The sequence below is a fragment of the Bombina bombina genome, chromosome 5 (assembly GCF_027579735.1).
Source record: "Bombina bombina isolate aBomBom1 chromosome 5, aBomBom1.pri, whole genome shotgun sequence".
NCBI lineage: Eukaryota > Metazoa > Chordata > Amphibia > Anura > Bombinatoridae > Bombina > Bombina bombina.
Window position 1 is genome coordinate 711,766,965 of NC_069503.1, and position 21,920 is coordinate 711,788,884.

The 21,920-nt window shown below is 39.5% G+C and overlaps 1 protein-coding gene across 2 annotated transcripts in view; it reads right to left on the reverse strand.

Moving 5' to 3' along the window:
• Positions 1-21,920, reverse strand: part of MAK (male germ cell associated kinase) — a 133,965-nt gene that overhangs the window by 23,561 nt on the left and 88,484 nt on the right. For both annotated transcript variants that reach the window (XM_053713100.1, XM_053713099.1), the window contains exons 10-11: positions 17,284-17,411; positions 16,961-17,092 (exon numbers count right to left, since the gene is read on the reverse strand). In XM_053713100.1, the coding sequence (XP_053569075.1) occupies positions 16,961-17,092; positions 17,284-17,411 (260 nt within the window). The remainder of the gene's footprint in view (positions 1-16,960; positions 17,093-17,283; positions 17,412-21,920) is intronic.

Consider the following 21,920-nt stretch of genomic DNA (forward strand, 5'->3'; position numbering starts at 1 on the left):
TAAAGAATCATCTTGGGCCACATTTTTAAGTGTCACTGCATGGTCTTTAAAATGTTTGGATATGTTAGCACACTTTAAACACAAATGTAAGGGGGACCGCCATGGCTTTTAAACACATAGAACAAGGTCTATCTGTAGGCTCAGACATGTTAAACAGACTTAGACAGCACTCAAATACAGTAAAATACAATTTTTGAAAAAACAGTACTGTGCCTTTAAATAATAAAAAGCGCATACTTTTTTTACTAAACCTCCAAAAATCATCCAATCTTTATGAAATTTTCACCATATGATCCTAATGCTTTGAAATGATTGCACAGTAAATTTCAAGTCAATTAACCCCCTACTGCCCAAACCGGAGCAAATTAACCATGCCACAGCCTTTGCTGTGGTCCTACCTTCCTTTGGGATTAGTTTTGATCGAAAATAAGCCTCTCTGAAGTCCTCAAGTAAACTTTGGACCCTTCACATGTATCTGCATGAAGCTGTTTGTAAAATCAACTGCGCAACTGAGGCGAGAAATTCAGGCCCCCTCCATCTTCCCTCAGGAGTTTGTGGGGCCTTCCCAAGCCAAAATAGGTGTCTAAATATATGCCATGCGGAATAAAACCCCAAAAAGTGTTTTAAATGCAATATAAAACTTGTATAATGTCAGATTATCTTAAAAAATAATCGATTGCCCCTTAACAGTGTCCACCAGTGTATTGAGCCCTTTCAATAAGCCTTCCTTCTATACTAAGTCTCAGAATATGGCTTACCTTTCCCACATGGGGATTCTTGTCAGTCTTCTAGCATTACTAAGTCTTGACTAGAAAAAATGACTGAAACATCATTTTCCTCTCAGCAGAAATCTTCATCATTTTCTGCCTCAGAGTAAATAGTACAAACCGGCACTATTTTAAAATAACAAACTTTTGATTGAAGAAATAAAAAACTACAAACTAACACCACATTCCCTTTACACTCCTGTGGAGATGCTACTTGTTAGAGCGGCAAAGAGAATGACTGGGGGGGCGGAGCCTGAGGGGAGCTATATGGACATCTCTGCTGTGTGCTCTCTTTGCCACTTCCTGTAGGGATTGAGAATATCCCACAAGTAAGGATGAATCCGTGGACTGGATACACCAATGTAAGAGAAAGTACTTTGAACAAATAAAAGTAATAACCCTTGTCTCTATTCACATATAAGTGCCTGCTCTCTGCCTGTCAATATCCTTATAAAGGATACTTATGTCCCATATAATACTGCAGCTCAACCTTATTAAGTGCACAGTCTCCCATACCTAGAAGACATACCTGCAGTCTGGCCGTCTGGCAGGAGGACAGCATACACGGTATGAGAGGACACATACTCCTCACAGAGACCTGTAGAAAGAGAAAGAACAGAGTAAACCTACTCTGGCTTTCTATACCATGGGCAGAAAATATGTTAGGAAAACGCAGCAAGGCCCACCTAACAAGTTCCTAACTGCTTTAAAGCCACAACTACCCTACTGAAGAGATTAACGTGGAGTACGGCTAGACCCAAAAATCTTGCTTGTAGCAAAAGAAATACAATTTTCTTCAGACACCAAAACTTCACCTCCTCCATTGACAGAGACAAAGAGAATTGCTGGGGATTGTGGGAGGGGAGTGATACTTAACAGCTTTGCTGTGGTGCTCTTTGCCTCCTCCTGCTGACCGGGAGTGATATTCCCACTAGTAATTGATGACGTTGGGGACTCACCATATCTTAGGAAATAAAATGACATACTCCAATCAGTTAGAACATGTAATTTTAAGACAATCAATCCTAGACTTCTGTGTGTTAAACCCCCACAAAAGGGTTAAACACACAATAGAAATACCACTTGGGACTTGCAGATCCAATCAGCAGCGTTATATCCACATCTGAATCATATGACTAATGCTGCTGATTGGATCAGCTACATTTTCCACTCAGGACTAGTAGTGTTTTATAAGTCCCTTTGTGGAGGTTAAAAACACAGTAGTTTAAGGCTAATAGTCTTAAAATTACATGCTCTAAGGCAGTGGTGATTAACCTTGGCCCTCTAGAGATTTTGGAACTACATTTCACATGATGCTCAGCTAACTTAAAGGGACAGTCTACACCAGAATTTTTATTGTTTTAAAAGATAGATAATCCCTTTATTATCCATTCCCTAGTTTAGAATAACAAACACAGTTATATTAATACACCTTTTACCTCTGTGATTATCTTGTATTGAAGCTTCTGCAAACTGCCCCCTTATTTAATTTCTTTTGACAGACTTGCATTTTAGCCAATCAGTGCTGGCTCCTAGGTAACTCCACATGCATGAGCACAGTATTATCTATATGACACACATGAACTAACACACTCTAGTGGTGAAAAACTGTCAAAATGCATTCAGAAAAGAGGCGGCCTTCAAAGTCTAAGAAATAGCATATGAACCCCCTAGGTTTATATTTCAACTAAGAATACCAAGAGAACAAAGCAAAATTTGTGACAAAAGTTCATTGGAAAATTGTTTAAAATGACAAGCCCTATTTGAATTATGAAATTTTTTTTTGGACTAGTCTGTCCCTTTAAAGTGTCTGAGCAACATCATGGGGCATGTAGTTGCAAAACCTCTGGAGGGCCAAGGTTGATCACCCCTGCTCTAAGGGATTTAAAGCATGTCATTTTTTGACTGTTATGGCCCTTTAAACATATTTGTTTATAAATTTGGGGGCACATTTATAATGCAGAATATATTTATAAATGTGAGGTCATAATATTAGTAATGCAGTGCTTCCAATCATCTCACACTTTGTAAAATTGTGCTGATTACCGAACTCTGTCCTGCTGTCCCCAAACAGCACTTAGAGATGCCAATACTCTGCTTAAAATCTTCTTGTTGACATCCCTGGACTACACAGACCCACCCCCATACCAAACAACTCCTCCCCTACCCTACCGAGACACATCCCCTGGTTCCAGGGTGGTTTAAGAGCTATTGGAAAACTGGGATGGTAAAAGTAGGATACATTTTATGATCTATTAGTAAGCGCTAAGAGTCCTACTAGAAAACCACTTTCTACCTTTGGACACATTTACTTTAACTACTACAGAATAAACTAAATCAACACAAAAGGACCCTTTATAAAATTACAAAATGTCTAAATAAAGACACAGAAAAAGCGGAAAGCACAAGAGGTTTGGTCTCACATACACTGCTACCAACTAGAGGTTAACATCTCTGAGTTTACCTTTAATTTCCTCTACATTTCCATTTAGATTTTGTTTGCATATTTTTTTTTCAATATTATTAATTTTACTTTCTATAATAAAAGAATAAGAAAAAGAAATAAAAGCATGAAAAATATATAAAAGCAAAACATAACACATTCACTACACATTTTACTTGCATGGAACTCATTCCAAAGCATGAGTAAGGTCAGTGTGGTTAAAAGTCAAATGAAAACTATAAGGTTACAAAGCAAACGTGATTTAGTTTGAATGTAAGGGTTGTAATTTGCCATTGTGCTTAATTTAAAATCAAAATTAGCATTGTATGTTTAGTGTGCCGCTGGTATAACATTGTGCATTTTTGCATCTTTATATTAATAGTAATATTATGGCAAATTACAAATGTGATAATCAAACAGATTTAAATAAAATTAAAACCTGACCAAATTAAAGGGCAATAATAGTTAAAACATGACATGCTCTAATTTGTTATAGCATGTAGTTTTAAGACTTTGCAAAGGGGTTCAACACACAAGTAGTGTTATTTAGAGCAAGTCGTTTTCCAAATATTATGACCCTTTAAGTAAAGTATTAAAGGGAAAGTAAAGTTAAAAAAAAACTTTCATAATTTGGATAGAGCATGTAATTTTAAACAGCTTTCAAATTTACTTCTGTTATCAAAATTAGCTTTGTTCTCTTGGTATCATTTTTTGAAGAGTAAAACTAGGTAGGCTCATAAGAGCTCAGGAGTGTGCATGTGTCTTTAGTACCCTATGGCAGTAGTTTTGCAACATTATTTGTAAATGTGTTATACAATGTTGCAAAACACTGCTGCCATAGAGTACTAAAGACACGTGCACACTCCTGAGCTCTAATGTGCCTACCTAGTTTTACTCTTCAATAAAAGATACAAAGAGAACAAAGCACATTTGATAACAGAAGTAAATTGGAAAGTTATTTAAAACTGCATGATCTATCCGAATCATGAAAGTTTCATTTTGACTTTACTGACCCTTTAAGTAAAAAAGAAAAAAAAAAATCAGGTCAAATTTTCTCTCTAGAATATTTGAAATAATTTTGATCAATGTGACATGCATGGATTTAGTACATTATTAAGACCATATTAGATGAAACTGAAAATCATTCATAGAACATTCTCAGTTTTAAGTGGCAAATTAAATGATATCACTAGGTTTGGACATAAAGGAGTCCAAGGGGGAGTGTCTACAGCCAATGTCACTAAAACCAGGAACATCTTGGCTAATATGACAAGATTTCCGCTACATTTATCTTACCCAGCTGTTTCTTTCAAAGTTCATTAAAGGGACTGTAAAGTCAAATGTTTAACTCTTTCATAATTCAGATAGAACATGCAATTTTTTTAAAAAAACTTTCAAATTTACTACCTTTATGAAATTGTGCACTGTATCTTTATATACATACTGTCTGTGGCATCAGCTCCCACTGAGCATGTGCAAGAATTCAGTATATATATATATATATATATATATATATATATGTCTGTGACGGCTCATGGCTGTCACCTGATATAGGGCTAGATTACAAGTGGAGTGGTATTTAACGCTCCCGCTTGCTTGCAAACTCCGCTAGAAGAAAGCTTTTTGCGTGTGTCCGCTTGCATTATAAGATGAAAGTAAACTGTTTTCGCACGAGTGCTAACCCGATGCGCATAAAAAGATGAATCAAGGATATTGCATGCACGTTAACGCATTCCCCCATAGAAGTCAATGGAACAAAAAAAGTGGTAAACACACCCTACTCATGCGCAAACCTGACCGCATATTCTCAAGTGCACTAACCTGACATGAAAATATTAATATATCACATTTCAATGTTCTTTACATAGCAGAATATGTTCTATTTATTCATAAATACATATTTCTGCCTATATCTGATGGTATTTTGGTACAATATATAACTATACATATATATATATTCACATGATTATATATAGATATATACATATATATATATACAGAATCCCACAAAAGTTAGTACACCCCTAACTTTTTATAAATATTTTATTATATCTTTTCATGTGATAACACTGAAAAAATGACACTTTGCTACAATGTACTGAGTGTACAGCCTGTATAACAGTGTCAATTTGTTGCCCCCTCAAAATAACTCAACACACAGCCATTAATGTCTAAACCGTTGGCCACAAAAGTGAGTACACTCCTAAGTGGAAATGTCTAAATTGGGCCCAAAGTGTCAATATTTTGTGCGGCCACCATAATTCTCCAGCACTGCCTCTTGGGCATGAAGTTCACCAGAGTTTCACAGGTTGCAACTGGAGTCCTCTTCCACTCCTCCATGACGACACCTTGTGCTCCCCCACTTTCCGTTTGAGGATGCCCCACAAATGCTCAATAGGGTTAAGGTCTGGACACATGCTTGGCGAGTCCATCACCTTTACTTCTCACGTGCTGCTCCTGTCCTCTGGAACTCTCTACCCCGTTCTATAAGACTGTCTCCAACCTTGTATTGCAACCTTGTAATAATACCCTCAGCTCCTTTAGCAAGGCAGTGGTCGTCTTGGAGGTGTGTTTGGGGTCGTTATGTTGGAATACTGCCCTGCGACCCTGTCTCCGAAGGGAGGGGATCATGCTCTGCTTGAGTATGTCACAGTACATGTTGGCATTTATGGTTCCCTCAATGAACGTTAGCTCCCCAGTGCCGTCAGCACTAATGCAGGCCCAGACCATGACACTCCCATCACCATGCTTGACTGTAGGCAAGACACACTTGTCTTTATACTCCTCACCTTGTTTCCTGCGACACACGCTTGACACCATCTGAACCAAATAAGTTTATCTTGGTCTCATCGGACCACAGGGCATGGTTCCAGTAATCCATATCCTTAGTCTGCTTGTCTTCAGAAAATTATTTGCAGGTTTTCTTGTGCATCATCTTCAGAAGAGGCTTCTGGGACTACAGCCATGCAGACCAATTTGATGCAATGTGCGGCGTATGGTCTGAGCACTGACAGGCTGACCCCCCACCCCTTCAACCTCTGCAGCAATGCTGGCAGCACTCATATGTCTATTTCTTAAAGACAACCTCTGGATATGACGCTGAGCATGTGCACTAAACTTCTTGCCCACCATGCTGCAGCTCAGTTTCAGGATATTGGCAATCTTCTTATAGTCTAGGCCATCTTTATGTAGAGCAACAATTCTTTTTTTCAGATCCACAGAGAGCTCTTTGCCATGAGGTGCCATGTTGAACTTCCAGTGACCAGTATAAGAGAGTGAGAGCGATAACACCAAATTTAACACACCTGCTTCCCATTCACACCTGAGACCTTGTAACACTAACGAATCACATGAAAAGATATAATAAAATATTTACAAAAATATGAGGGGTGTACTCACTTTTGTGGGATACTATATATATATATATATATATATATATATATATATATATATATATACAGTATATATATACAGTATATATATATATATATATATATATATATATATATATATATATAAAATATTTATTTAAAAATAGATAGAACATAGTCTGCTATGTGCAGAACATTGAAATGTGATCTATTTACAGTAAATCAGTAAATGCACAGTATAACACTTTATGAAATATACCGATAAATATTGCATAAATATGCTTTTTCATGTTTTCATCTACTTAACTGCAAAGGGCTCCAATGCACTTATATATATGTCTATATTTGTGTACATAGGTTTATATATACACACATATACACAGTATCAGTGGAGGCTGCTCCATACGGGGAAAAGAAAAGGAAAATTAAAATAAAATGTCATTGTGGTGGCAGTTAGGTTGCTATTTTTTTATTTATTGTTTTAAGGAGGAGTGGGTAAATATAATAATAAAAAATAATAAACACGCACAAAAAAAAATCTTGCATTTGCAAAGTTCTCTCAGGTAGGTTGTTTTAGTAATCTGCCCTGCCTGAGAGAACTTTGCTCATGCTCCTATCTCTTTAAGGGATTTGTGATGTCACCCATATGGTAACATAAGGACGTCTAGGCTGTAACGTTCTTCTAACCTCCAGTTGTCTGGGGGAGGTTTACACACATTTGTGGGGGGTGTGCTTCTGTGGATTGGGAAATTCAGTGCATATATGCACTAGTAGTGCTGTGCTGTACTACTAATCTTCTTACTGATTGATTGACTCTCTAAATCAGCCAGGGCCTCAGCTCCCACAAGCTTAGCTACGGAGTGCTGCCTGTAGTGTGCGCTCTCTCATTGGCCGTCGACATCACCTGTGAAGCAGCTAGTAAAAGGACAGGACAGGACTCCGTGTGAGCAAGAAGCAGCTGCGGGTCATGAAGAGAAGGTAAGAAAGTAGTGGTGAGTCACTGCTATTAATCTGGTGTTGAATCGTTTTGACTGAGGCCAATGCCATTTCATCCTATATGATGCACCACGTAAGATTCTTACACCTCTCAATCAGGCACTGAAATGGCAGCCATTAATACCATCATGGTTTTAATTAACATAACAATGTGCATCGCACCTCATTCGTCCTCTACAGAATACCATGTATAAAATAATATCCTGCTTACTGTGAATCATATTATGTAGAGGACGGGTTAAGAACATTGTTATGTTATAGTTTTTCAACTTCCCCTGCTGTAGTGATGTGGGAGGGCAGGGCTTTATTTCAAAGGGTGGGGTCTAGCACCCCCATCTTCAAAATCCACCAGCCGCCACTGATATATATATATATATATACACACACATACATAATTTATACATATGCATACATACATACACATCTTTAGAAATGTATATGTATGTATCTCAATGTTCTAGCCCTTTCCCTGCCTTTTTTTCTAAAACCTGAGACTTCACATATTTGAGCCCTTATCACTTTTTTGTGCAATATTTTTTTTAAATATTTTTTTTTATCAGATAGTCTTATTATGAGTGTAATTGTACTTTGTAATGTATTTTTTATTTGTTTTGTGACACTTTTTTGTTTTGCAAAACAGTTAACCTCTGAGGAAGTGATTTTCCGAAGTGCGTTAACTTAAATTGCGCTCAATCGATCTTTCAACTTGTAATATGAGCGATAAACCCGACGTGCGCAAACACCCGCAATAAACCCCTTTTCTACTATAGTAATTCTACTATATTTAATGGTCCTTTAAAGAGAAGTAAATTGTTATTATTTTATGCTTCAATATATGCCAAAATTACAATAAATTAGATTATTGCCTTCTGCAACCTAAAGACAAAGCTCCAACAGTTTTGTAAGAACAATGTGAGGGAACAATAAGATGCTAACTTACTCTATTCCCCTCTTCCTGACTCATGAACTTGTAAAACATTTACTGGTGTGACAGATGCACATCACAAAAAATTATAACTTTTTACATTCTATTGTAAAGGACCTTACGCAGCAAATCAGTATGCCTGGCCCCGGACCGGCAAGGGAGTGAGCCTCATGCACACTCATGTTATTTCCCTATTCAGTTTAAGGAAGTTTATTATTAAATCTCATGAGAGTTAGGTGAAATCTCATGAGATCACAGTAAAAGAGTTCATAACCTCAGCACTGCTGATGCTGATTGACTGCTGTTCATTTCTTAATTATTATTTTTTTATTACCTACAGCTGGGTAGTAACTGAAAGATAACTTTTTACACAGGACTCACTCTGGTGAGCTGAGGAAATTGTGAGGTAAAATATCTTCCTTTTTTACATAGAGATGCTCAGGTGATATTTTCCTGTCCACTTTTTACAGTTATACTGCATCACTTTCAAGTGATTTAGCATATGAGTATTATGTCCCTTTAAGGGCCTGATGGTCAAAAACTTTATAGCAGGCAGTGAAATAATGCAAAATCGTTGGGGGCTTTTTAAAATGCTTTACGTTGTAATGTGTTTGTCTCTCCTTCACCTCCTGAAACCTGTATAGTGAAATAATAAGCTCTCAAGGTAAAACTTGCCCTTCACTGTACTGACAAGACTTCTTAGACTTCTTGCGGAGAGCTTTAGATCACTGGCCCTAAGTCAGTGTACTCTCTTGAGATTTCCAAAAGAAAAGACATAGCCTAATGCATTAATATTTGTCCATTCAGCCTAGAATACCTTAGGAATACCTCGTGAAAAGAAGGAGCCATAAGAAATAATTTTATGCTATGTGAATGTACCCAATAAATCCTATATAAGAGCTCCGCAGGTCCTTGTTTACATCAGTTTTGCTCATACATAACAGGTTTACATTGACAAAGATTTATAGTACAATGACCAGTACTGTTTTAGCCATGGCAGCTGTATATTTCTAAAGCTGTCTTCACTATGAACTTATTTCAAAGCACAGAAGCATGTTGCAAATACGTTATGGCCCCATATTTATAATCAGATAACTTTCCAAAAAACAATAAAATGTAGGCTTTTATGCATACATTTTTCAATAGAAATTATTATTAGACAGTCGATTTGCACTTTATGTACAAAATGAGTAAGAATAAAATATTTAACGGTAAAAATATTAAACACATTTAAAGCTTAAAGGACCATTAAATTCAATGACACATAAAAACAGAATTTATGTTTACCTGATAAATTACTTTCTCCAACGGTGTGTCCGGTCCACGGCGTCATCCTTACTTGTGGGATATTCTCTTCCCCAACAGGAAATGGCAAAGAGCCCAGCAAAGCTGGTCACATGATCCCTCCTAGGCTCCGCCTACCCCAGTCATTCGACCGACGTTAAGGAGGAATATTTGCATAGGAGAAACCATATGATACCGTGGTGACTGTAGTTAAAGAAAATAAATTATCAGACCTGATTAAAAAACCAGGGCGGGCCGTGGACCGGACACACCGTTGGAGAAAGTAATTTATCAGGTAAACATAAATTCTGTTTTCTCCAACATAGGTGTGTCCGGTCCACGGCGTCATCCTTACTTGTGGGAACCAATACCAAAGCTTTAGGACACGGATGATGGGAGGGAGCAAATCAGGTCACCTAGATGGAAGGCACCACGGCTTGCAAAACCTTTCTCCCAAAAATAGCCTCAGAAGAAGCAAAAGTATCAAACTTGTAAAATTTGGTAAAAGTGTGCAGTGAAGACCAAGTCGCTGCCCTACATATCTGATCAACAGAAGCCTCGTTCTTGAAGGCCCATGTGGAAGCCACAGCCCTAGTGGAATGAGCTGTGATTCTTTCGGGAGGCTGCCGTCCGGCAGTCTCGTAAGCCAATCTGATGATGCTTTTAATCCAAAAAGAGAGAGAGGTAGAAGTTGCTTTTTGACCTCTCCTTTTACCGGAATAAACAACAAACAAGGAAGATGTTTGTCTAAAATCCTTTGTAGCATCTAAATAGAATTTTAGAGCGCGAACAACATCCAAATTGTGCAACAAACGTTCCTTCTTCGAAACTGGTTTCGGAGACAGAGAAGGTACGATAATCTCCTGGTTAATGTTTTTGTTAGAAACAACTTTTGGAAGAAAACCAGGTTTAGTACGTAAAACCACCTTATCTGCATGGAACACCAGATAAGGAGGAGAACACTGCAGAGCAGATAATTCTGAAACTCTTCTAGCAGAAGAAATTGCAACCAAAAACAAAACTTTCCAAGATAATAACTTAATATCAACGGAATGTAAGGGTTCAAACGGAACCCCCTGAAGAACTGAAAGAACTAAGTTGAGACTCCAAGGAGGAGTCAAAGGTTTGTAAACAGGCTTGATTCTAACCAGAGCCTGAACAAAGGCTTGAACATCTGGCACAGCTGCCAGCTTTTTGTGAAGTAACACAGACAAGGCAGAAATCTGTCCCTTCAGGGAACTTGCAGATAACCCTTTTTCCAATCCTTCTTGAAGGAAGGATAGAATCTTAGGAATCTTAACCTTGTCCCAAGGGAATCCTTTAGATTCACACCAACAGATATATTTTTTCCAAATTTTGTGGTAAATCTTTCTAGTTACAGGCTTTCTGGCCTGAACAAGAGTATCGATAACAGAATCTGAGAACCCTCGCTTCGATAAGATCAAGCGTTCAATCTCCAAGCAGTCAGCTGGAGTGAGACCAGATTCGGATGTTCGAACGGACCTTGAACAAGAAGGTCTCGTCTCAAAGGTAGCTTCCATGGTGGAGCCGATGACATATTCACCAGATCTGCATACCAAGTCCTGCGTGGCCACGCAGGAGCTATCAAGATCACCGACGCCCTTTCCTGATTGATCCTGGCTACCAGCCTGGGGATGAGAGGAAACGGCGGGAATACATAAGCTAGTTTGAAGGTCCAAGGTGCTACTAGTGCATCCACTAGAGCCGCCTTGGGATCCCTGGATCTGGACCCGTAGCAAGGAACTTTGAAGTTCTGACGAGAGGCCATCAGATCCATGTCTGGAATGCCCCACAGTTGAGTGACTTGGGCAAAGATTTCCGGATGGAGTTCCCACTCCCCCGGATGCAATGTCTGACGACTCAGAAAATCCGCTTCCCAATTTTCCACTCCTGGGATGTGGATAGCAGACAGGTGGCAGGAGTGAGACTCCGCCCATAGAATGATTTTGGTCACTTCTTCCATCGCCAGGGAACTCCTTGTTCCCCCCTGATGGTTGATGTACGCAACAGTTGTCATGTTGTCTGATTGAAACCGTATGAACTTGGCCCTCGCTAGCTGAGGCCAAGCCTTGAGAGCATTGAATATCGCTCTCAGTTCCAGAATATTTATCGGTAGAAGAGATTCTTCCCGAGACCAAAGACCCTGAGCTTTCAGGGATCCCCAGACCGCGCCCCAGCCCATCAGACTGGCGTCGGTCGTGACAATGACCCACTCTGGTCTGCGGAAGGTCATCCCTTGTGACAGGTTGTCCAGGGACAGCCACCAACGGAGTGAGTCTCTGGTCCTCTGATTTACTTGTATCCTCGGAGACAAGTTAGTATAGTCCCCATTCCACTGACTGAGCATGCACAGTTGTAATGGTCTTAGATGAATGCGCGCAAAAGGAACTATGTCCATTGCCGCTACCATCAAACCTATCACTTCCATGCACTGCGCTATGGAAGGAAGAGGAACGGAATGAAGTATCCGACAAGAGTCTAGAAGTTTTGTTTTTCTGGCCTCTGTCAGAAAAATCCTCATTTCTAAGGAGTCTATTATTGTCCCCAAGAAGGGAACCCTTGTTGACGGAGATAGAGAACTCTTTTCCACGTTCACTTTCCATCCGTGAGATCTGAGAAAGGCCAGGACGATGTCCGTGTGAGCCTTTGCTTGAGGAAGGGACGACGCTTGAATCAGAATGTCGTCCAAGTAAGGTACTACAGCAATGCCCCTTGGTCTTAGCACAGCTAGAAGGGACCCTAGTACCTTTGTGAAAATCCTTGGAGCAGTGGCTAATCCGAAAGGAAGCGCCACGAACTGGTAATGCTTGTCCAGGAATGCGAACCTTAGGAACCGATGATGTTCCTTGTGGATAGGAATATGTAGATACGCATCCTTTAAATCCACCGTGGTCATGAATTGACCTTCCTGGATGGAAGGAAGAATTGTTCGAATGGTTTCCATTTTGAACGATGGAACCTTGAGAAACTTGTTTAAGATCTTGAGATCTAAGATTGGTCTGAACGTTCCCTCTTTTTTGGGAACTATGAACAGATTGGAGTAGAACCCCATCCCTTGTTCTCCTAATGGAACAGGATGAATCACTCCCATTTTTAACAGGTCTTCTACACAACGTAAGAATGCCTGTCTTTTTATGTGGTCTGAAGACAACTGAGACCTGTGGAACCTCCCCCTTGGGGGAAGCCCCTTGAATTCCAGAAGATAACCTTGGGAGACTATTTCTAGCGCCCAAGGATCCAGAACATCTCTTGCCCAAGCCCGAGCGAAGAGAGAGAGTCTGCCCCCCACCAGATCCGGTCCCGGATCGGGGGCCAACATTTCATGCTGTCTTGGTAGCAGTGGCAGGTTTCTTGGCCTGCTTTCCCTTGTTCCAGCCTTGCATTGGTCTCCAAGCTGGCTTGGCTTGAGAAGTATTACCCTCTTGCTTAGAGGACGTAGCACTTTGGGCTGGTCCGTTTCTACGAAAGGGACGAAAATTAGGTTTATTTTTGTCCTTGAAAGGCCGATCCTGAGGAAGGGCGTGGCCCTTACCCCCAGTGATATCAGAGATAATCTCTTTCAAGTCAGGGCCAAACAGCGTTTTCCCCTTGAAAGGAATGTTAAGGAGCTTGTTCTTGGAAGACGCATCAGCTGACCAAGATTTCAACCAAAGCGCTCTGCGCGCCACAATAGCAAACCCAGAATTCTTAGCCGCTAACCTAGCCAATTGCAAAGTGGCGTCTAGGGTGAAAGAATTAGCCAATTTGAGAGCATTGATTCTGTCCATAATCTCCTCATAAGGAGGAGAATCACTATCGACCGCCTTTACCAGCTCATCAAACCAGAAACACGCGGCTGTAGCGACAGGGACAATGCATGAAATTGGTTGTAGAAGGTAACCCTGCTGAACAAACATCTTTTTAAGTAAACCTTCTAATTTTTTATCCATAGGATCTTTGAAAGCACAACTATCTTCTATGGGTATAGTGGTGCGTTTGTTTAAAGTGGAAACCGCTCCCTCGACCTTGGGGACTGTCTGCCATAAGTCCTTTCTGGGGTCGACCATAGGAAACAATTTTTTAAATATGGGGGGAGGGACGAAAGGAATACCGGGCCTTTCCCATTCTTTATTTACAATGTCCGCCACCCGCTTGGGTATAGGAAAAGCTTCTGGGAGCCCCGGGACCTCTAGGAACTTGTCCATTTTACATAGTTTCTCTGGGATGACCAACTTGTCACAATCATCCAGAGTGGATAATACCTCCTTAAGCAGGATGCGGAGATGTTCCAACTTAAATTTAAACGTAATCACATCAGGTTCAGCTTGTTGAGAAATGTTCCCTGAATCAGTAATTTCTCCCTCAGACAAAACCTCCCTGGCCCCATCAGACTGGTTTAGGGGCCCTTCAGAACCATTATTATCAGCGTCGTCATGCTCTTCAGTATCTAAAACAGAGCAGTCGCGCTTACGCTGATAAGTGTGCATTTTGGCTAAAATGTTTTTGACAGAATTATCCATTACAGCCGTTAATTGTTGCATAGTAAGGAGTATTGGCGCGCTAGATGTACTAGGGGCCTCCTGAGTGGGCAAGACTCGTGTAGACGAAGGAGGGAATGATGCAGTACCATGCTTACTCCCCTCACTTGAGGAATCATCTTGGGCATCATTGTCATTGTCACATAAATCACATTTATTTAAATGAGAAGGAACTCTGGCTTCCCCACATTCAGAACACAGTCTATCTGGTAGTGCAGACATGTTAAACAGGCATAAACTTGATAACAAAGTACAAAAAACGTTTTAAAATAAAACCGTTACTGTCACTTTAAATTTTAAACTGAACACACTTTATTACTGCAATTGCGAAAAAATATGAAGGAATTGTTCAAAATTCACCAAAATTTCACCACAGTGTCTTAAAGCCTTAAAAGTATTGCACACCAAATTTGGAAGCTTTAACCCTTAAAATAACGGAACCGGAGCCGTTTTTAACTTTAACCCCTTTACAGTCCCTGGTATCTGCTTTGCTGAGACCCAACCAAGCCCAAAGGGGAATACGATACCAAATGACGCCTTCAGAAAGTCTTTTCTATGTATCAGAGCTCCTCACACATGCGACTGCATGTCATGCCTCTCAAAAACAAGTGCGCAACACCGGCGCGAAAATGAGGCTCTGCCTATGATTTGGGAAAGCCCCTAAAGAGAAAGGTGTCTAAAAAAGTGCCTGCCGATATAATCTTATCAAAATACCCAGATTAAATGATTCCTCAAGGCTAAATATGTGTTAATAATGAATCGATTTAGCCCAGAAAAAGTCTACAGTCTTAATAAGCCCTTGTGAAGCCCTTATTTACAATCTTAATAAACATGGCTTACCGGATCCCATAGGGAAAATGACAGCTTCCAGCATTACATCGTCTTGTTAGAATGTGTCATACCTCAAGCAGCAAGAGACTGCTCACTGTTCCCCCAACTGAAGTTAATTCCTCTCAACAGTCCTGTGTGGAACAGCCATGGATTTTAGTAACGGTTGCTAAAATCATTTTCCTCATACAAACAGAAATCTTCATCTCTTTTCTGTTTCTGAGTAAATAGTACATACCAGCACTATTTTAAAATAACAAACTCTTGATTGAATAATAAAAACTACAGTTAAACACTAAAAAACTCTAAGCCATCTCCGTGGAGATGTTGCCTGTACAACGGCAAAGAGAATGACTGGGGTAGGCGGAGCCTAGGAGGGATCATGTGACCAGCTTTGCTGGGCTCTTTGCCATTTCCTGTTGGGGAAGAGAATATCCCACAAGTAAGGATGACGCCGTGGACCGGACACACCTATGTTGGAGAAATGTATCATTATTAAAAATGAAAGATTATTGCAATATACATTATTTATTTAGCTTCCTTTTGCTGTAAAATACATCCGACATTTTCACTTGTTCCACTTTCTTCCAGGGAGGCTTGAGTTAATAGTTTTAGCATTTATCTGTGAGCTTTTGGTTTACCCCCTCCTAGCTCACCTTATCTGTAGTTATTTGTTTTTTTAAGGTGGATTATCAGTTTTGAAGCAGCAATCATGATATGAAAAGCATTGTATTGGGCCGATTTACTAAGCAGTCAATGATGCGTATTCCGCACAAGCCTTCAGGCTCGCCAGAATCAGGAGTTAAGAAGCAGCGGTCTGAAGACCACTTCTCCTTAACTCGTCCTCCACCACTGAGGCTGCGGACAGCAATCATCCCGATCAGATACGATCGGGATGATTGACACCCCCTGCTAGAGGCCGATTGGCCGCAAATCTACAGGGGGAGGCATTGCACAAGCATTTCACTAGAAATGCTTGCGCAATGTTAAATGCCGACAGTGTATGCTGTCAGCATTTAGCGATGTTGGGAAGACATTATCTGCTACAGTGGATCATGTCGGTCAGACATTTGGTAAATCAGCCCCTTAGTATCAACAGTAGAAATACTATGTAGTTTAGGTGTAAATATTACTGTGCATAAATATATATTTATAGTTATTACATGAAGATTAGAAAGCAATATATGTCTGTTTGTTTAAATATCTGCTAAATAAATTATTACTGAGTAACTAAGCTGAATCATGGCTAAACCAACTTAAGGGAAAAGGACAGGGTACCCCACTCTCTGCACACGAGCAAACAAAGTGCATGCTATATCTGCATATTAGTTTGTGATTGGTTGGTTAGCAAGGGTTCTTTTGTTCTGGGGCACAGGAAAATCAGTGAAAAGATAAAACATATATAATATGCTTATTTGACAAAATAAAGCTGCATTATTCATTGCAAAATTCTTCTCAGATATGAAGGTACATTATCATGCAGCTTACAATTTGTGTTTGTGTTCTCTACACAGAGGTAATTTTGTCCTACCTTTTGTGTTAATTCCCTTTACTTAGTAAAAATGAGTAACTTAATAAATAAATGATCATAATTAACATCAATTATTTGCACCAAAAACATCCTATATAGATTTATACTGTGAGGAGTGATAATAGCTTCTCTGAGGTCCCCAGATGCTCCTTATAGAACTAAATAGAACCAATGCTCCTCAATATTTGCCATTGTTTTAACAATCATTTATAGTTCCAAATAACATAAATTTAATTTTTTTTTTAAAAAGAGCTTTATTTTTCTATTTGGCATGTACCTGCATTAGTTCTATTAAATGCAGTTCCTCCATCAATCGGACCAAGTGGTTTAGACGTTAGTGCACTGCTCCATGTTGCATGCTTGCCTTCCTTGGTAGCAGATATGATTCCTGCATTCTTTGGGTTCATACCTTGGCAAAGTAAATATGTTATAGGTAAAAAAGGAGTGCTTAAGACAACATCTCAATGAAATACCAGTTATAATGCTGGCATCAATCAACTTTATATAACTAACTACTGTTAAATACAAAGACTATCTCCGCTTTCAGCTACACTACTCATAAATTACAAAAGCATAGCATCTTCAAATGCAGTAAATTACCAGGCAAATATCTTGATTGTCTGAGATAATGCTGTTTTGCTGATCTGGTAAGACTGGAGTCTGTTTTCACTATGCCCATATTTAAAGGAATCTTGTTTTCTTCACCATTGGGGATTGAAGCTGGTAAACTTGGAAAGGAAATAAAAATAAAAATGTGTCACAGCATATTTATACAATTTCACCAGGTTTTAATTTGGGTGTTATGCACTGGAGACCAGTCTATATGGATGTAACCAGGACCAGTCTAATACTTAATTAAAGGGACAGTCTACACCAGAATTGTTATTGTTTAAAAAGATAGATAATCCTTTTATTACCCATTCCCTAGTTTTGCATAACAAACAGTTATATAAACACACTTTTTACCATTGTGTTTACCTTGTATCTTAAGCCTCTGCAAACTGCCCCCTTATTTCAGTTCTTTTGACAGACATCCATTTTAGCCAATCAGAGCTGGCTCACTGGAATTCCACGTGCTTGAGCACAGTGTTATCTATATGAAACTGTCAAAACTGTCAAAATGCCCTGAGAGAAGAGGCAGTCTTCAAGGGTTTAGAAATTTGCATATGAACCTCCTAGGTTTAGCTTTCAACTAAGAATACCAAGAGAACAAAGCAAAATTGGTGATAAAAGTAAATTGGAAAATTGTTTAAAATTACATTCTCTATCTGAATCATAAAAGTTTATTTTGGACTAGACTATCCCTTTAAGCATATGTACATTATTACTGAAAACTGTGGTCATATATAAAAATATGATAAATATCAATATACAATATCAAAATAGAATAAAATGCAAAAAAAATGCAAAATTTAAAAAAATAAATCTATAGTTCAATACTAAATAAAAGGTGTTGAACCTGAAGAAAAAATACATTAAAGGAATATAAAATAGTTTGTTTTATTGTTATAATACAAAAAGCACTAAGCATTGGGTTATATATAGAAATAATTGCAATATGTATTATTTATCATTTTAAAATAATTTTACCTTTTATTTTTTACTTAATTTGTGCAGTGTCAACTACTTCCTGTCACAACCCTACAAGGAGGCTGTGGCCTCTACAGGAAAGCTTATATAGCTTTAGGTCAAAAATCTTCTAGAATATCTTGAGCTGGTTTAGTGTTTAGAGAATGCCAGAGAAACAGTAAGTCTGTTTTGCTCATTTTCAGAAAAGGCAAGGGCTACAATGAGAAATTCAAAGTAAGTTGTTTGCAGTCTTTTTAACCCCTTAATGTCGGGGGCATCTGCTGAGATTGTTGCAGTCACGTGATTTCAAGGCCGGGATTGGATCATGGGGGACTGCTATGCTGCTAAGCATGCTACCCAGTCCGATTTTTTATTTCCTAAAAAAAGGTGGCGGCAGGACACCATATAAGGTAGGACATTCCATGCCATCCTAACAGCGTAAAAGCCCAGCGCTCTTAGGACGGCATAGAACGGTGCAAAGTGGTTAACACAATATGCTTTCTTTTTATGTTTACTTTGATTAATATTTGTTGTAAAAAGCACTTTCATATCCCTTTAAGCAACTGCATGAATAACGTTCAATGTTCAAAATATTATGTGTTTATTCCTTGCAAGTAGTCATTGCAGCTCCTAAGCAAATTTTAACTATGTGTTTAACCCATCTATGGGCTAGATTACGAGTGGCGCGCTAACTGTTGGTTTTGAATTTAATGCACGTTGGGATCTTCAGAGCTCTGGTTAACTGTTATGCATGACAAAAAAGCTGCACAAAACACAAAAATACATTTTTTTTTTTTAAATATTTTTATTGAGGCAATAAACACAATTACAAAACTATTGCACATTAAAGGGCAACAACTCAATTACAATAATGCAAGAAACATTCAGTACATATTTCAAAATACCAGTTAATAAGAAATTCAATATGCCTAGTCAGGTCAAAACATTACCCTTCTTCCTTACGCCTCATTTTATTACTTAGTCTGTACAGTGTCTTCGATGTAGTAGAGACCCTTCGAGGGATCTGAAAGCAGGGTATAGCTGGAGACACAACATTAAATCTGAAAGGTACATTTATATCTCATACAGCATTCAGGGAACTGTAGATGTAATTATATTTTGATTAAACATAAACAAGTGAAAGTCAATAAAGGAATCAGTTTCAGGTTAAGCCATAATGAAAGCACCAAAACCAATCTTATGTTAAAAACATCTTTTAAGCTAAAGGCTAAATGAAACAAGAATACAATGACTAGCAAACTAAATGCAGAAAAATATATTAACATGGATACAACTGTATAGTTCTTATTAAGATCCAAAGAGTGTTTAAGGCAGGGCAGAGACTACGTAACTCTGCCAAAACTGGGATGGAGGGGTAAAATAGGGGAGGAATCGCTTAATCATTACTGCGCTAAGACTAAGAATATGTATATGTGCAAATTTCAAAGGAGTTTGGTAGAGTGGGCTAGGGCAGATACACTGAAAACTTCTACAAATGAGATATGTTAGCGTGTTATTTAAAAGTTCCGTAAAAACAGAAGGAATGGCTCTCTCATAGTATCGACAGATTAGTACATAGGTAGCCAGCGCATGCTTCATGAAGAGCAGCCTAGGGTTTAGCTTATTAGTCTAGCAGAACTTTATAAGTGTCCTTTTGCTGACCCCCCAGAAAGAGAGGTACACAGGTCCAGAAAATTTCTGGGCAAGTATATTGTGAGTCGCTATTTACACAAGGAACTACCATTTTCGATATGCACTTATGTGGTAATATGTAAGAAGACATGCTGGAAGTCATGTGAGGGCTAGGCTACCAGAATGCATGGTTCAAGTAGGGGACCAAGAGAGCTCCTCCCCCTATGCCAGTAATATGATATTAATAGCTAGCGCTGGGCACAAGTAAAAGATCTAGGCATCCCCTACCACCTATTATTAATTTCTTATTCCATTTATCCTTAGCCCTATGAATATATGCAGGAAATTAAAACTTCCCTATGTCACACAGTATAATTCTGTTAGTGCAGACATCCCAACTGTGGCTTGCCCACCTATTAGCTTAACATTTAAAAGGTTGCTGTGAGACATGAATTCAGCAGGGTAGGCGTCAGAGAGAAAATGTAGACAAACTATAACATATATGGCCTGTGTAAGGATGATAATAACAATAGGTTATGCAAGTATGAGCACTAAGCACAGCAAGAATAGAGGGGACAAACACATAATGTATAACCATAAGGAGGTGTTTCTCGTGTATATTAACAAGTAGCAGCTTCTATAGACTGTTAAAAGGGGAACACGCCATAGGAGTATAGAATAGTTCTTTTGCACAAGTCAGTGTACTTTGGAGGAAGTCATTATTGGGTTTATATGTGTACTTCTGAAAGGACCGGTAAAGCCAGTGCCCTAGGTCCCAAAGTAAGGCACTCAAGCTAACCCACTCCTACACGCTTAGTTCCACATACCATATAGCAGTAGAGGTGCTGTACTAGGCCCACCGGAGAAGTCATCCCCAAAATCCAAGGAAAGATAGGACTGCACAAGAGGGAGAGAGCTGTTATCTCCTCCGCGACCCCGCCAGGCCTGAATAAGCTAGAATCCTGCATGGGGGATAGGTGAAAAGTAGTGCTCAATCCACTTCTCCGCCCGGAGCCGACTTGTAGTATCTCAGTCCAGGATGAGCCGGTCTGTATCGCGCTTGCATTGCGCTCCATCACGGCAGGTCGGACATCAGTAGTGGTAACCCCCATGTTCACTTGAGAGGTAGGTGTCGCGGGGGGAAATTCATCCTCAATGCAAGGAGCAACATAATGCAGGTTATACCCACGATTCCTAGGATTCCCGGAGCCTGGCTTAGAGGGTGCAGATATGGGGGTCTGTGGGCAATCGGCCCCTGCGATATTGCGGCAACTGCTCGCCTGTGGGAGGTTGTGGGGCGGGTTGAAGCAGGGAGCCGTCTCTCCCGCCATAATGGGCCCAGCCTTCTCCTCGTCATGAATTAGAGCCCCAGCGATCACCAAGAGCCGGTCAAACCGCTCACACACCTGCTGCTCATATTCTGCAAATAGGGCATGCACTTTTAGATAGAAGTTCTCCTCCATGTTTTTGTTAACCCGGTGTCCCGGGGGGGGGTACTGTAATCTCTCACATGGATAGCCGCTAACAGTGTCTCAGTGGTCCGGTCTTCAAAATAAGAAAATATTTTAAGTCAGCTTGTCCATTGCTTCATCAGGGAGCATAATATCAGGCTGAATGGCTATTCAATATCTAGGTTTCAGGCAAAGCATAAGTCATTTTTGTAGAGCTCCCAGATAAGCGGCCATCTTTGAGCTCGGTCCGGACACGCCCCCACAAAAATACATTTATATTACAATTACACTCATAATAACACTGTCTAATAAGAATTATTTTTTTAAAAAAATGATGCTTACCTGATAAATTAATTTCCTTCTTGGCAGTGAGGGTCCACTAAAAACATTCATTTACCTATGGGAAATACTTATCCTACCCACCAGGAGGAGACAAAGACACCCCAAACATAACATTGAAATATCCCTCCCACTTCCTCTACTTTCCCAGTAATTCAGGCTGAGAATAAGGAAAAGTAGAGAGAGATAAAAGGGGTACAGGGGTGCTCAGACTGCCACAACTACACAAAATCAGGGCAGGTTTGT